The 14,807-nt window shown below is 42.1% G+C and overlaps 1 protein-coding gene across 10 annotated transcripts in view; it reads right to left on the bottom strand.

Moving 5' to 3' along the window:
- The window catches only part of PFKFB1 (6-phosphofructo-2-kinase/fructose-2,6-biphosphatase 1), an 86,705-nt gene that overhangs the window by 25,194 nt on the left and 46,704 nt on the right, over window positions 1-14,807 (bottom strand). For 9 of the 10 annotated variants that reach the window (XR_015723270.1, XR_015723271.1, XR_015723272.1 and 6 more), the window contains exons 3-9: window positions 13,864-13,957; window positions 12,945-13,011; window positions 11,657-11,731; window positions 11,102-11,158; window positions 8,126-8,247; window positions 4,330-4,537; window positions 1,421-1,567 (exon numbers count right to left, since the gene is read on the bottom strand). Coding sequence is in view for 7 of the 10 variants with exons in the window: in XM_087859539.1 (XP_087715665.1) it covers window positions 1,421-1,567; window positions 4,330-4,537; window positions 8,126-8,247; window positions 11,102-11,158; window positions 11,657-11,731; window positions 12,945-13,011; window positions 13,864-13,957 (770 nt within the window). In the remaining 3 variants the exon portion in view is untranslated. Of the gene's footprint in view, window positions 1-1,420; window positions 1,568-4,329; window positions 4,538-8,125; window positions 8,248-11,101; window positions 11,159-11,656; window positions 11,732-12,944; window positions 13,012-13,863; window positions 13,974-14,807 lie in introns of all 10 variants that reach the window. The other variant, XM_087859540.1, reaches the window with a different exon arrangement.

The raw sequence follows: 14,807 nt of genomic DNA, 5'->3' as shown, positions 1-14,807 counted from the left end.
CTACATGCTTATTCTGGCCCTCTTCCTACCTAGTTTCCACACATGACCAGAAGGGTCTTATTTATTTATTTATTTATTTATTTATTTATTTATTTATTTAATGTATCAAGTATAATTAACATATACTGTCATATTAGTTTTAGGTGTATAATATAATGATTCAACAATTCTATACATTTCTCAGTGCTCTTAGAGATAGGTGTACTCTTAATATGCTGTGTCTATTTCACTCATCCCCCTGACCACCTTCCTTCTTGCAACCACCAGTCTTTTTTTTATTTATTCAAGAATCTGGTTTTTTTAATAATAATTTTTTTATTATATTATGTTAGTCACCATACAGTACATCCCTGGTTTTTGATGTAAAGTTCCATGATTCATTCATAGCGTATAACACCCAGTGCACCATGCAATATGTGCCCTCCTTACTACCCATCACCAGCCTATCCCATTCTCTCACTCCCTCCTCTCTGAAGCCCTCAGTTTGTTTCTCAGAGTCCATAGTCTCTCATGCTTCATTCCCCCTTCTGTTTACCCCCCTTTCTTTGTCCCTTTCTTTTCCTACCAATCTTCCTAGTTCTTATGTTCCATAGATGAGAGAAACCATATGATAATTGTCTTTCTCTGCTTGACTTATTTCACTTAACATTATCTCCTCCAGTGCCGTCCATGTTGCAGCAAATGTTGAGAAATTGTTCTTTTTCATAGCTGAGTAATATTCCATTGTATATATGGACCACAACTTCTTAATCCAGTCATCTGTTGAAGGGTATCTCAGCTCCTTCCACAATTTAGCTACTGTGGACAATGCTGCTATGAACATTGGGGTGCATATGGCCCTTCTCTTCACTATGTCTGTATCTTTGGGGTAAATTGCTGGGTCATAGGGTTGCTCCATTTTTAACTTTTTAAGGGACCTCCACACTGTTTTCCAGAGTGGCTGTACCAACTTGCTGTTTTTCTTTTATCTCTTCTTTTTCCTTTGTTCATTTGTTCATTTATTACATTCTACATATGAGTGAAACAATACATAATTGTCTTTTTTTTAAGAATATGAATCACATTCAGGCCACTTCTCCTTGACTTAGACCACATCATTGGCTTCCCATTTTTAGGGCAGCATCCAAATGCCTCAATGTGAATTATAAAACTCTTTGAGCTGACTTCCTTTCCAACCTCATCTCCCTTATACTTCGCTTTTTACAACCTTTTGTCATAGGACATGCAATGTCTTATTTATGGTCTGTGTTTGGGCTCCATGATCCCAACACGCAGAACAGTATATGGTACAGGGCTGGTATTGAGAATATCTGTTGCATTAATTATGTTTTTCATAGGAGCCAAAGCAGAAGCAATCCAGGGGATAAGCCCAGAGTCAAGTCCCAACAACCATCAGAAAATCCATCCCCCTCCATCTCACCGCATCAATTTCATTCAGGGCCTTCCACTGCTCGTAGGGAACACCCAGGGCTTCAGCCGTCTGGATAGTCCTCTTCATGTGGCTTGTCCACACCTTCAGGGAGCTGATGCCCTGGGACTGAATGAAGTTGGCCAGGGCATAGGCATACTGGGGTATGGGGTTGCAGAGGATGAGAAGAGCAGAGAAAGAGAGAGATGAAAGAAGACAGAGTACCTGTAAAATCTACCACAAATGGTGAAATGATGATGAACAAGAAAGAGTAGAATTTAAATGTTTCCAGTTTGTAAATAAGGATATGACAAAGATCAAGGGAATAGAAAATGGTATGTGTGTTGATGTGTGTGTATGTTTCTGTGTGTGTGTTCATTGATTCTTGCTTATTAAACCCCTTACTCAGTTATTCATTCAAATAGCCCTCTTCTGGCATTTGTGGAGCCTGGGAGAAGAGTACAAATGGAGGTACTCTACCCAGTCAGCCTCCCTTCTCTTCCCATTTCTGCCTCCATCTTGCACTTGTAGCTGCCTTGAGTACATGTCCAAAGTCCTAGTCACACGACCAAATTCTGTCCACACCCTATTCTACTGATTTCCATGATCCACAAACAGTGACCCTTTGTCCACCCCTTTGCTTATGGGTAAACACTACTGTGATGTGGTCTGCTCTCAGGTGGACAGACTCTGGGATAGGCCCACACAGGCATGGAAAGCAGACTCCAGACCAGAAGGGTGGGGTATTCTGGGTTTTGGGTACTCAGAGTGTGGTCTAGAAGTAGGGGGTGTGGGATTTGGGGGACATTTCTTTTTGACTCTGGGGATTCTCATTTGCTTGAGTGGGGGTCTTGGCACCCAGCTTCTAAGGGCATTCAAACATATACTGAGTGTGTATGGTCATGTGCTGGGTATCAGGGTGTCCTGTTCTCAAGACACAGCCAATCCAGGAAGGGAAACGACAGCACCAAGAGGAAACATGAAAAGCTGTGGGAGCCCAAATGAGCAAGTGATTTGTTCTTCTTCATAGAGTCATGTTATTAGTCACAGGTGGTATGTGAGGAACATTGGCAAAAATGTGTAGATGTATTTATATATACATATGTGTATGTACAGATATAAGTATTGTGTATACACATTCTAGTTATGGATTATGAGTCAGTAGTCAGTGTGCTCTGGTAGAAGGAGCCTTTGATTGGAAGTAGGCAACAGGAGTTAAACTTTCCCAGCTTCCTTATATGCTCCCCGTGTGACCTGGGACACATCCCTGTTTCTCTCTGGCTTTATATCTTCTGCTTGTAAGATGTGAACAACATTAGCTCACTGAACCTTGTCCTATGAGCATCACATTACATAGTGGATGAGGAGCACACAGAGTGCCCCCTGACACACAGTAAATGACAGCCTCTCTGATTGATTATGGGTGACAGTGGATGGGAAAGTGTTTTGTAAACTGCATGGTGTACTGTGCCCATAAGCATGAAGGTTGGTGCTGGGCATTTACATGTACATGCACACATGTTTGTGTGTGAGGGCAGTGTGCATTGTGGAGATGGCCATGTGTCCAAACTGGGCAGTGAACTGTGTGGGCAGGGCCATACCTGGCCCCAACCAAGAGACCCCTGGCTGCAGGTGGTGCCGTGGGGCAGGAGTGATGCTACCAATACCCTCTACTCTGCTCTGCTCTGCGGATTAAGATGGGTGGGAGTCAAGGGTCTGTGTCCACCTTAAGGGGAGCCTGCCAGTCTGAAGGTAACAGAAAGGGAGCCATGAGGACTGGGCCTTCCAGTGCAATACCTTGCCTAGGACACTACCACCACTACAGTGAGGATGCTGAGGGGCAGGCAGGAAAGCTTGGTTTTTAATCCTGGCTCTTTTTACTGGCTGAATGGCCTAGGGCTATTCTTTTCTCTTCCCTGGGTCTCAGCTTCCTCAGGTTTCATAAACTATTAATGGTAATGTCCACCCCACAGAGCTGTTGTGAAGATTGAATGAGGCCACACATGTGGAAGCAGATGGTGCTGTGACTGTGCACAGGTGCCTAATAAAAGAGAGCACTTCCTCCCTCCTGCACGCCACTTTCCATTTGTTCTACCCAAGCCATCCTCAGCAAGAACAATACCTGTGTTAATAAGCCCAGGCACAGGGCCAAACACACAGGAAAATTTGTGTCCTTATTGTATTTTATACCTGTAATATGCAGGTTACTATGCTTGGCTGGAGAGAAGAGAATAATGCCACAGTCAGAGATGGGCCAGAACCGGGAGAGGTAGAGCCCAGGGCATGGTGACCTGCCTGGGACGGCAGGAGAGGACAGGGGAGGGCTTCCTGGACCAAACCATGGAGCAGGAGCTGGGCCCTGGAAAGGGGTGGGGGAGATGAGGGCAGGAAAATAGCGGTAACTGGTGGGGGACAAGTGCTGACAGTGGAATGACCTGAAGTGGAGGTGAGGGGCTATGACATCAGCCCTGAGTAAGGGAGAAAATAAATTCAAGGATGGGGCACATCAGGGCAGCTGTCAGGGCATGTGATGGTCACCAGCTGACAGAGGAGAGCAGCCTAGGTGGAAGAAACTGCACAAGCAAAGGCACAGAGTTGTGAAAGAGAGGAGGGGAACCAGTCAGGCAGGGGTGAAGGGTGCTCAGTATAATGGAGCTGGAGGAGTAGCCAGATCTGGGCAGGCCTGAAGTGCCAAGACTAAGCGAACAGACGTGCAGATGCTGTTAACACATGGAAGCCATTCAAGGATGGGTCAAGACTGAGTGGCTAATTGGGTGGAAGAGTGGGTATGACCAGAACCTGCTTTTACCCTGTCACTGAGTCCCCCCAGCCCCAGGACCCAGGCAGTGGTTGTACCACCCACCCACAGCCCACCTGGGCCAGCTCAGCCAATGCCTTGGAGTACATGGGGCCCTTCCTACCTGCTTGCCCCGAGCTGAGAGGCCAGAGTCACCTCCGATGCGGCCTCTGAGGTTGAGTTCACTCTCACCATGCCGGCATAGGTAGATGGACCGGGGTGTGACGTGGATGTTCATGAGATAGTAGACTGTGCGGCTCTGGATGTGGTCCTGCACTCGGTTCACCATGTAGCGTGTGCCCACATCGAAGATCTTGATGTAGGATAGGTGGCTGGGCCAGCCCAAGCAGGAGCAAGGGCAGCTCAGGGGATGATGGTGGAGAGGCTGATCCCAAGACAAAGCCCCAACCACACCCTGCCTTCAAGCCTCTTGTACAGTGCCGCTTTCACCTACCTTTCCTCTAACAAAATGTCATGCCTTGCCCTATTCTGGGTACCTGTTCTAGAGACTTGGCTCCCGGCCACCCCAAAGAGCTCACTGTCTGCTACCATCTCCCCCTGTCTCCTTTCTTCAGTTTCAGCTTAATCCATGCTAGCTTTTCACATTCACTTTTTATACTCTAGGGATCTGGGTTCTGTCCTTTGTAGTTCAAACTCTGGACATACTCAGAGAAAAGCAGTAATCCTGTGTCCCTGGCTGCTTTCCACATCTTACTGGCAGCTCCTGAATTGTCTACTCAACCTTTTAAATCTCAAGTTGAGCTCTGCACCTCTATTCTTTAAGTCTCTGCTATGATATATTATCCTTCCATAAACAGTCATTCACTCTTAGGTGTGCCAAATATTGGGATGTGGGGATACAGAAATGGCCCACAACATGGAAATCTTGTGGTCCTTGCTTCAAGTCCCTTTTTTATCCCCTCAATTCTGTGCTATAATCATGAACTAATAACTATACACAGAGTGATAAACTATTCAACAACCTGTCTGCAGAGGAGCTGGGAATGAGCAACGCTGACTAATCAGAAGACTAGAACCATAGAGTAAGTCTTCTGAGGCCCCTGGTGTACCAGGAATGAGTCCTTTAGTTGTTGGACTATAGGGGTTCAAGGAGATCCCTGGGAAGAGGTGTTCAGGAAGGGTGCACCAATGGGGTGACATACCAGGAACCCAGGATGCACAGTAGCAAAACAAAAACAGTAAACAGAAATAGCTACACTAAGCCAAGGCATGTAAAGCAGTGGCTGATGGGTTTGGTTTCAGAAAGCCTCTCCTCTGATCTTCCAAGAGAAGGGCTTTTTAATCTGTACCATACTTAATCATGCCCATCCCTGTCATCTATGTCCAATGTTTCCCACAGGACACTTACACTTGCTGAGCATTTTCTTTTGTGCATCTGGCAGGGAGTGGGGACTTCAAAATACATGAATCCTCATAATCATCAGGAATCAGGGATTATTAGCTTTGTTATATAGGTGAGGAAACTGAAGCACAGAGAGAGGAAATGATTCGCTTAAGGTTAACCTCTCCAACTATCTTGTCTAAGAGTCTCAGAACCTAGTGGTAGAAAATACCTGATGTAGCCTTGTTGCCTAATTACTGTCTGTTCCTAATGCTAGGTCCTGGGTAGCTCTAGGAGAACTTCTAAATTCCTCAACTTAGTCTTACATTCTAGGTACCTTCACACACTGGCCCTGCTTGGCCTCACCTCGCGGTTCCACAGCCACACCTATGCCCATAATTTCTGTTTCAATCTAGCCTTCATGCTTTTGCTGGAATATTCTCTAAACTCTCCTACTTTTATTCAGATTTGACTACACCATTCCAAAATGCTGCTCTGTTTGCTTGAAAAGACATTCCTTGCCTGTTTTCCAAAACTGAGCTCCTATGCATACATTCCTTAAGAGCCAGCACATTCACTCTCTCTAGGAAGTCTTCTGTGAGCCCAGGATGATGTGAAGTCATTTAGAGGTGCTTCCCACCAAAAGTAATATATTAGCTAGTGCTACCTCTACCATGTGTAATCTAAAATAAAAATTATAAACTGTATTATAATATGAGGAGGTCCCATGAAATTTTGTTTTCTTTTTCCATTTTTACCACATTGATGCTGGTTTTGAAATTAAAATAGTAAAAGCTTTCCAGATTGTCTTATTCATATTTTTGGTAGCCTCCACCTTTCTGGTACCCCAAACACATGCCTAGTCTACCTATACTAGGTAAACCTACTCTTCCAGATGTCTTTTTCCAAGCTGGGCTGAGTTTTCTCCTTTGTGCTCCTCTAGCCCACTTGGTTTACCATTTCTACAATTCTGATCAACTGCACATTCATTGGATTCTCCAAACAAGTGGGTATTCTATCACAGCAGGGACAGCCCTTCTCTCTTTGGATTCCTAGGGCACAGCTTTGACTGGGGCCTGATACATGGACTATAAATGTCTGTTGATGTAAAAATTATTAAATAAAGCCAACCTTCAGAATATGTCATCTTCAGGCCCAAATGGATTCATCAAACACTGAGCACCTACAGGAGTCTAGGCTGAAGACTAGGGGCTTTCTCAATGCCATTCTTTCATTTTAGCGCCCCTTCTTCAAGCCTTTTTCACCATATGCTGCTACCCTATATGGTGCATTTGTGGAAATTTGAATAAGTTACACTTTTCTCAGGGCAGAAACATTCTCACTCCAGTACACATGCCTTGGTGAGAAAAACAAGTGTACCCTTGACCTGGTTGTCCTTGCACAGTGAACAATCTTTACAATTATACATAAAGGACCTGCTCCTTGCACCAAATCTCTAAGTCTCATGTGACACTTCTTTATGATTTAGGGATGTGGGAGGGGGAGAACTAGGCTGGAAGTTTGAGATAAAGGTTTGAATAAATGTTCTACTGACTTACTATGTGGCCTTAGATAAGTCCTTGCCCTGTTCTGGGTCTCAGTTTCTCCATCTAAGGAACAATGCAGTAACAAAACTTACCTCTTAGGACTTTGGTTGGGCAAAGCTGAAAGAATGCTTTTTAAACTTCTTAAGGTTTTAATGACTATTTGAGGCCTATTCATACTTCTCACTTGGGGCCCAAAGGGTCTGGGTGACTAGAGTTTCTTCTCATCACAACTCATTTTGAGGATTCTTGGAATATCCTATGTCTAAAACTCACATATTCCTTGTACTACCAGCTAACATGTTTCCAATTTTTAGCTGACATTATGAATAAGAGTTTTGTATTTTTCATGTGTCTTCCCATATGTCAAGGCACTATGGAAGCTACCAGCATATAGAAACCACCTCTCTTGCCATTATTTATACCCCTGTGTATGCCATAGCTCAAAGAGGCCAAATACTTATTGATTGAAGAGATAACATGGGTTTTGTGAAAAGAGACATGAGCAGGAGACAAAATATGTGGTTAGAATCCTAGTTCTACCCCTTGATTTGTACCGTGAGCTTGACAAATGGTTTCAGCTAAGATTTGATTTCCTCTTCCTGAAAATTTATGAATATAAGATCTATTTTGGCTTCCTTTATAGGGGTGCTAAGAGGATTCAATGAAACAAAGAAGGTGAACATGTTTGGAAACTGAAGTGTCATCCATATGTGAGGAATGCTTTTGAAAAAAAAATAGCAACAACCACAGGAGGGAAGCATTTGTTCTTAGACATCAGGGTCCTAATCTGCCCATATTGGTCAGGAAGCCACTACTTAAACCCTCTCATAGACATTGTATACCTCAAGGAATAATTACCTCAGATAATTAGAGCTTGGAGGGTCCTTGAAGACAAATCATCAAATATAGCTCCCTGATTTTACAGATAGAGAAGCTGAGACCCAGAGAGGGAGGATATTTCCCCAAGTCCTGAAGGACATCAAAATAGGGTTAAAGATCCAGTCTTCTATTTTAGGGTTCTGGGTTCTTACCTGTCCAGTTCATCATCCAAGGGTTGGTAGTTGACCTCATAGCACTCAATTCTCTTTAGAAAGTCTTCCAGAACCTTTTCCCGGTCACAATCTATGTAATCAGGGCTGCCAAGTTTTACTTGCTAGGAAAAGGGAGAACAGAGGAACGGTGAGAGACAGAGACTCTTTTTTTTTTTTAAGATTTTATTTATTTATTCGACAGAGATAGAGACAGCCAGCGAGAGAGGGAACACAAGCAGGGGGAGTGGGAGAGAAAGAAGCAGGCTCATAGCAGAAGAGCCTGATGTGGGGCTCGATCCCATAATGCCGCTGTGCCACCCAGGCGCCCCGAGAGACAGAGACTCTAACAGTGACCTTTGGAAGTGCCCTTAGAGATCATTGAGTATAACATCCCTCATCATAAAGATAAGGAAATTGAGACTTAGACAAAGGGTCTTGCCAAGTTTACAAAGTCAGTCAACTGAAGAGAAGTGGGACTGTGTGACTCCTTATGCTTTATTTCTGTGTGATTAAACAAGGTTTGTTATATTGTACTCAGTTCTAGAGCACACCGTGTTTAAGAAGAACATTTAAAAGAAGATGTGGGTTGGCTAATTGAATTTAAATACAAAAATAAAAATAAAAAAGATGTAGCTATACATATTACTCAGCCAACAAAAAAATAAAATCAATGACATGAATGGAACTAGAGGGTATTAAGCTGTCATAAGAAATAAGAATAAGAAATAAGGAAATCAGAGAAAGATAATTATCCTATGATTTCTTTTTTTAAAAGATTTTATTTATTTATTTCAGAGAGAGAGATTGAGAGAGAGAGAACAAGTGGGGGGGGGCAGAAGAAGAGGGAGAAACAGACTCCCCACTGAGCAGGGAGCCCAATGCAGGACTCAATCTCAGGATTCTGAGATCATGACCTGAGCGGAAGGCAGATGCTTAACCAACTGAACCACCAGGCACCCTGATTTCACTCATACGTGGAATTTAAGAAACAAAACAGAGAATCATAGAGGAAGGGAGGGGAAAATAAAATAAGATGAAATCAGAGAAGGAGATAAACCATAAGAGACTCTTAAACTACAGGAAACAAACTGAGGGTTGCTAGAGGGCAGGTGAATGGGGGGATGGGGTAACTGGGTGATGGGCATTAAAGAGGGCACTTGATGTAATGAGCAATAGTAATATGCAACTGATGAATCACTAAACTCTACCTCTGAAGTTAATACTATACTATATGTTAATTAATTGAATTTAAATAAAAAATGAAAAAATAAAAGAGAACCAGAAATTGTGATGTGAGAAATGGTTGAAGAAGAGGAACAAGAGATTTTGGCCGGGTGTCATAATAGCTTACATGTATTGAGTGTTTAATGAGAGAACATGACACATTGGCTTTAAATTTCTGAAAGGCTGATGTCTCCTAATCCCCCAATGCCTATCTTTTCCACCCACATCTGTCATCTCAGTGAATGGCACTATCATCCATCCAGTTACCCGAGCCTAAAAAGAATATGGGAGTCATACTAAATGTGTCTTCATCCCTCACCTCTCAGCAGGCACCAGATACTCTCGACTCTATCTTCTAAATACACCCTTCTATTGATTTTCATTCTTTCTTGACTGGGCACTTACTCTAGTTTTGTGACTAATTTATCTTGTCTACAGTCTTGTTACTTCTGATGTATTCCTCATACTAGCAACCAGAAATATATTTTTAACATGCACATCTGACCATAGCATTCCCCTGTTTAAAACTCTTCAGCATTTCCTTATATCTTTTAGGGCACAGTGTGAACTATTTTATTGGGTGACCCATTTGTCATAATTGAGTCCAAAATGATTTCTTCATCTGTCTCCCATTGCACTCCTTTTCCTCCACACACTTTGCTCTAGCCAACTTGAACTAGTTATAGTTCCCTAGAGATACCATAATTAGTATATGCTATTTCCTTATTTCCAATTCTTCACCTGCCAAATTCCTATGCATTCTTCAAGATTCAAGTCGGCTATTGCTTTCATTGAGAAGCCTTCCCTGAGACATATCTATCCCTCCCATGCAAGGTTAGGTACTCAAGAGTGTTCTCCCAGAGCCTCCTTTATTTTTTCATCTCAGCACTGACTCACAGTTATGTCTATAAACTTGTCAGTATCTCTCAGTATCTCTCACTAGACTGTGAGCTCAAGGTCAGGACTCTTCTCTATGTCTCTAATACACAGAATGGCCCAGTTCAGTTGTATAGATTCAAATTGTGTTGAATCAGTAAATGGATAGATGGAAGGGTGGATGAAGAACAAAGGGATTGGAACTGTTCTATGCCTTAAGAGACAAAAATAGGACAAATCAGTTAAAATTTCAGGGAGGCAGATTTCAGCTTGATTGGACTGCATTTGATGAAAGCGTTGAGTCTCTTTTCATTGGAGGTATGAAAAGAAGATACAGACAAACATTTAGCTGCCATTTCAAGTATCTGATGGAGGGTTGAGGGAGGTAACCTATAAGGTCTCTTCTGTCTCTGAGCTCCAGTAATTTCATGAAATAAGGAACAATAAAATGTGGCCAATGATCCAGTTCTAGACCACATGTCTAGAATCTAAAAGTAGTTATATTTCTGATACAAGCCTGAGGTCCAGTCCCAGTTCTACTTCTTTCTGGTTGTATGAATCCTTGAAAACTCTTCTGTTGGATTCTCTGTTTCCTCTCTCCAACAATGAAATGATTCCTAACATGCAGGTTTGTTGTAACAAATCAATAAGGGCCAAGCTTTGTGCCCAGTGCATATTAAGGACTCTATATTATGGCTTTTTTAAATTTCATAGGTTTATTTTAGGCCAGGATAGTCAGGAAATACTTCCTATAGGAAGTAAGAAGAGAAGCTTGGAGAAGAATACCACCTTAAAACCTCATAGAGGTCTTTTTAGGTATTATCCAAGCCTGAGGAAAAGTAAGGAGGAAAGAGTAAGGTTGTCTTTGCTCCTTACCCTGATGTTTTCTGCAATGATGCCAGGGTCATTACAGATGGACTCAATGAAAAAGACCTATAAGAGAAAAAGAAGAGAAATTTTCAGCAGGGAATTATATTTGGTAGGGCTAAACATAGCTTCACCTCTTCTCAGTGGCTCTGAGTCATCCCTAGGGACATCTCTGACAACATAATTTCATACAGTGCTACTTTCAGGATTCTGAGTTTTATGAGGCATATTGACTCTAAACTGAATGGTCCTAGATTATTTTTTAATGTTTTTCTTGTTGTTAGTTCTTATATATGCTTTTTGTAGTAGTTCTCTTCCCTCCTTCCTCATTTCCACCCCCAACAGTGTCAGCCTGTCAGCAATTATCTTCCATTACCTAATATGGCACCTCTTTCCTGTTCAGTTTTGTTTCTTCTAACTGTGATCTGGAAAGCCATATAACCAAATGAAAATGTTGACCCTGATTTATAGCTGATTTGGCAGATTGGAGTCCTCTGGTTTGCCTTTCTTTGGGGTTTGTACTAGATAAGTAGGTTCTAGATAAGAGTGGGAGTGTTACTATACCTTGTAACCATGTTCTTTAGCAAACTGCAGAATTAGTGACCGTCGTTCTCTGGTGGTGTTGGTAGCATCAAAAACCTAGAAACCAATGATGAGATTGGTTTACTCTGAATCTGGTTTTGAGAGAACACCTACTCCGTGACTATCCTTATGCTAAGTGGAGAGCTTCCAAGGTGAGATAGAACTTGACTGAGTTTTGAAGGACAGGAAGGATGTGAGAGACGGGACTGGAGGAGATTATGCTAAGTAAAATAAGTCAAGCAGAAAAAGACAATTATCATATGGTTTCACTCATTTATGGAACATAAGAAATAGCAGGGAGATCGGTAGGAGGAGGAAGGGAAGAATGAAGAGGGGATAAACAGAAGGGGGAATGAACCACGAGAGACTATGGACTCCGGGAAACAAACTGAGGGCTTCAGAGGGGAGGGGGGTGGGGGACTGAGATAGGCCGGTGATGGGTATTAAGGAGGGCACATATTGCATGGAGCACTGGGTGTTATACGCAACTAATGAATCATGGAAATTTACATCAAAAAAAAGGGAAGGATTTGAAATCAATTTGTGCCAATTTCTTAAGCATTCATTGAGCCCTTGCTCTCAGTCCAGAAATGTAGCAGACTATAGGTATAAATGAGGAAAACTGTAAATTTTTGTTAGGGTAATTTCATAGGTAAAATAGCCGAGGCTTAGAGGAAAGATTTGCCTTAACCAGGCCACCAAGAGTTGCTAGGAGAGCTAGAATGTATCTTCTCAACTCCTAGTTGTGGCTTCTTCCTTCCCCATTACTTTGGAGCTCTTCAAGAACAGGAAACAACTCCCTATTCTCAGTATCTAAGGTGGGACCATTTGAGGATCTTTTCCCCTTTTAGAATTCACAAATCAAGGGTCTATGAGATTAAATTGACTAGATATTTAGGTAAATCTCTAGAACTTAAAAGTGTTTGTATTGTAGTCTTAAACTATACCATAGTCTTACTGCATTCTTGGGGATGGAGTGGTGAAACATAGTGGTTAAGAGTGTAGATTTTGGACCTATATAACCTGAATTCTAGTTTTGGCCTTGCTGCATACATGCCACCTTGGGAAATTATTCAATCTCTCTGTGCCATTTTTTTTTCTGGGCTATAAAATGGAGTATAACAGAAATGCCTGTCTCATGGGAGAGGGTGGAATTAAATTAATATGTGCAAAGTACTTAGAATAGTGTGTAGAACATAGTAAGTGCTCGATACATATTAGGGGTCCTTCATTCTGGCAGAAACTTGAGGGAAAATGCAAATTTTCTTACCGCAACATGACCTTCCTCATGGCTGAGATAGTCATGGACATCCTTCAGGGCTGCCAGGGCACACTGCCTGAAAAAGATGGAGAAAGAAACAGAGACAATCCCTGTCCCCAAGATGAGTTCCTTTCTATTTTTCTCCATTATCTTTTGCACCATCTCTCAGATATCTCACATTAAATTATTCATCTATGAAGCATCTACACAGGATATCCAATGTTCTAGGCACTATGATAAGCACAGACAGGTCACACAGTTGAAAGTGGCTCTGTGTGCACATCTTAGGGGCAGGCATAAAGTGGTATTCCCAAGAAAAGTGGACTAGTGACAAAGCCATAATATTAAAAACAACCTTTGAGGTGATAGAGCTCAAGTGGAACTGGTCCTTAAATCCAGGTAGAATTTGAGTATATGGTCTGTGAAGTAGAAGGCATTCCTGGAATGGGTAACAGTACAAGCACAGGTATGGTGGTGGCAATATATTTGTGCATTTGGAAAAAATCTATTTAGTGATTACTCTTTGCTGGGTTCTATTATAAGGGCATGGATCAATAAATGAGACCCGGGATCTGTTCTGGAAGTGCTCAGTGTCTTGTAGGAGAGAGAGAACTTGAGATTGAATAAATGGGACTGGAGAGACTGGAATGGGCCAAGCTATTGAGACTCTTAAATGCTCAGACTCTTAAATTTCCCCTCTCTCCCATAAGGAGTAGGAGACCATTAGTTCCTAAGTTCTTAAGTAGGGGATGGTTATGACCAGAAACAGGCTTTGGGCAGGCTAGAAGAAGGGCTTTCCCAACCACCCTTTGAGAGTCTGGAAGACCTCCTTCCTAACCCAAATTATTCTGCTCCACACCCCCATTATCTGAAGAAAGCCCTCCTTTAACTAGGGGCAGCACTGATCTCTAAAATATTAGGCACTTACTTCCTGATAAGTAGGGCCTCCATGTTGTCTGGGAGAAAGAATTCATAGTTCTTGTAGCTCACTGCCTCTCGTCGGTACTGGCCTAAATTAAACACTGAAAGCAGGGAGACCTGGTGAAGGGGTTGAAAAGATTCTAGTGGAAAAATATCTCATTGCTGGGAGGGATTTAGAGATAGAAGGAGGTATAATTTATAGCTATATAATACACTTATAAAGCTTCAAATTATGGCTACCATCTCATTTATTCCTCACTACAACCCTGCAACATAGAAATTACAATCCCATTTCACAAAGGAAGAAATTGAAGTTCAGAAATAGGAAGTAACTTTCTTAGTTAATAAGTGGGAAGCTGGGATTAAAAACCAGGTCTGTTTGGCTCCAAAGCTAGTGGACTTTCCACAATTCTATTTTATCATAAACTCTAACCCTTTCAATGCTCTAGTCTATTGGAAAGATAAGAAAACAGATCCAGTGAGTAAAAATCAGTCACTAAGGATCAAACAGTGAGTCAGCAGGTAACAGAACTAGACTGGTCCTCCTGAATCCTAGTCCCATATTATTACATTTTCCTGTATCATGACAGAGAATCTAAATTTATTGCCCTCTCTAAGCCATACTTTCTCATCAGTAATAGTGAAAAAACCTGAGAGAAGATAAGGAAAAGCGGAGAAAAAGGATAAGAGGCTAATGCAATATTTCATTCATCCATTTGATAAATACATTCTGATGCATACTCTGTGAAGCAGGACAGGAGTTCTGAAGTCTCAAAGATAGATGAGATATTCATGATGGGGCCCCAAGTAGCTCGCAATCCAGCAGGTAGGACAGACAGTAAACCAGTAAACATAGAGTTCCCACACAGTTTGTTGAGTTCTTTGACAGAGGCATTCAAAAGAATAAGGGGGAAGGACAGATTAATTACACTTGGGGCAATCTAAGATGAT

This window comes from Ursus americanus, chromosome X, assembly GCF_024610735.1.
Source record: "Ursus americanus isolate L20-20 chromosome X, mUrsAme1.1.p, whole genome shotgun sequence".
Taxonomy (NCBI): domain Eukaryota; kingdom Metazoa; phylum Chordata; class Mammalia; order Carnivora; family Ursidae; genus Ursus; species Ursus americanus.
This window is presented reverse-complemented; position numbering and strand designations above follow the sequence as displayed.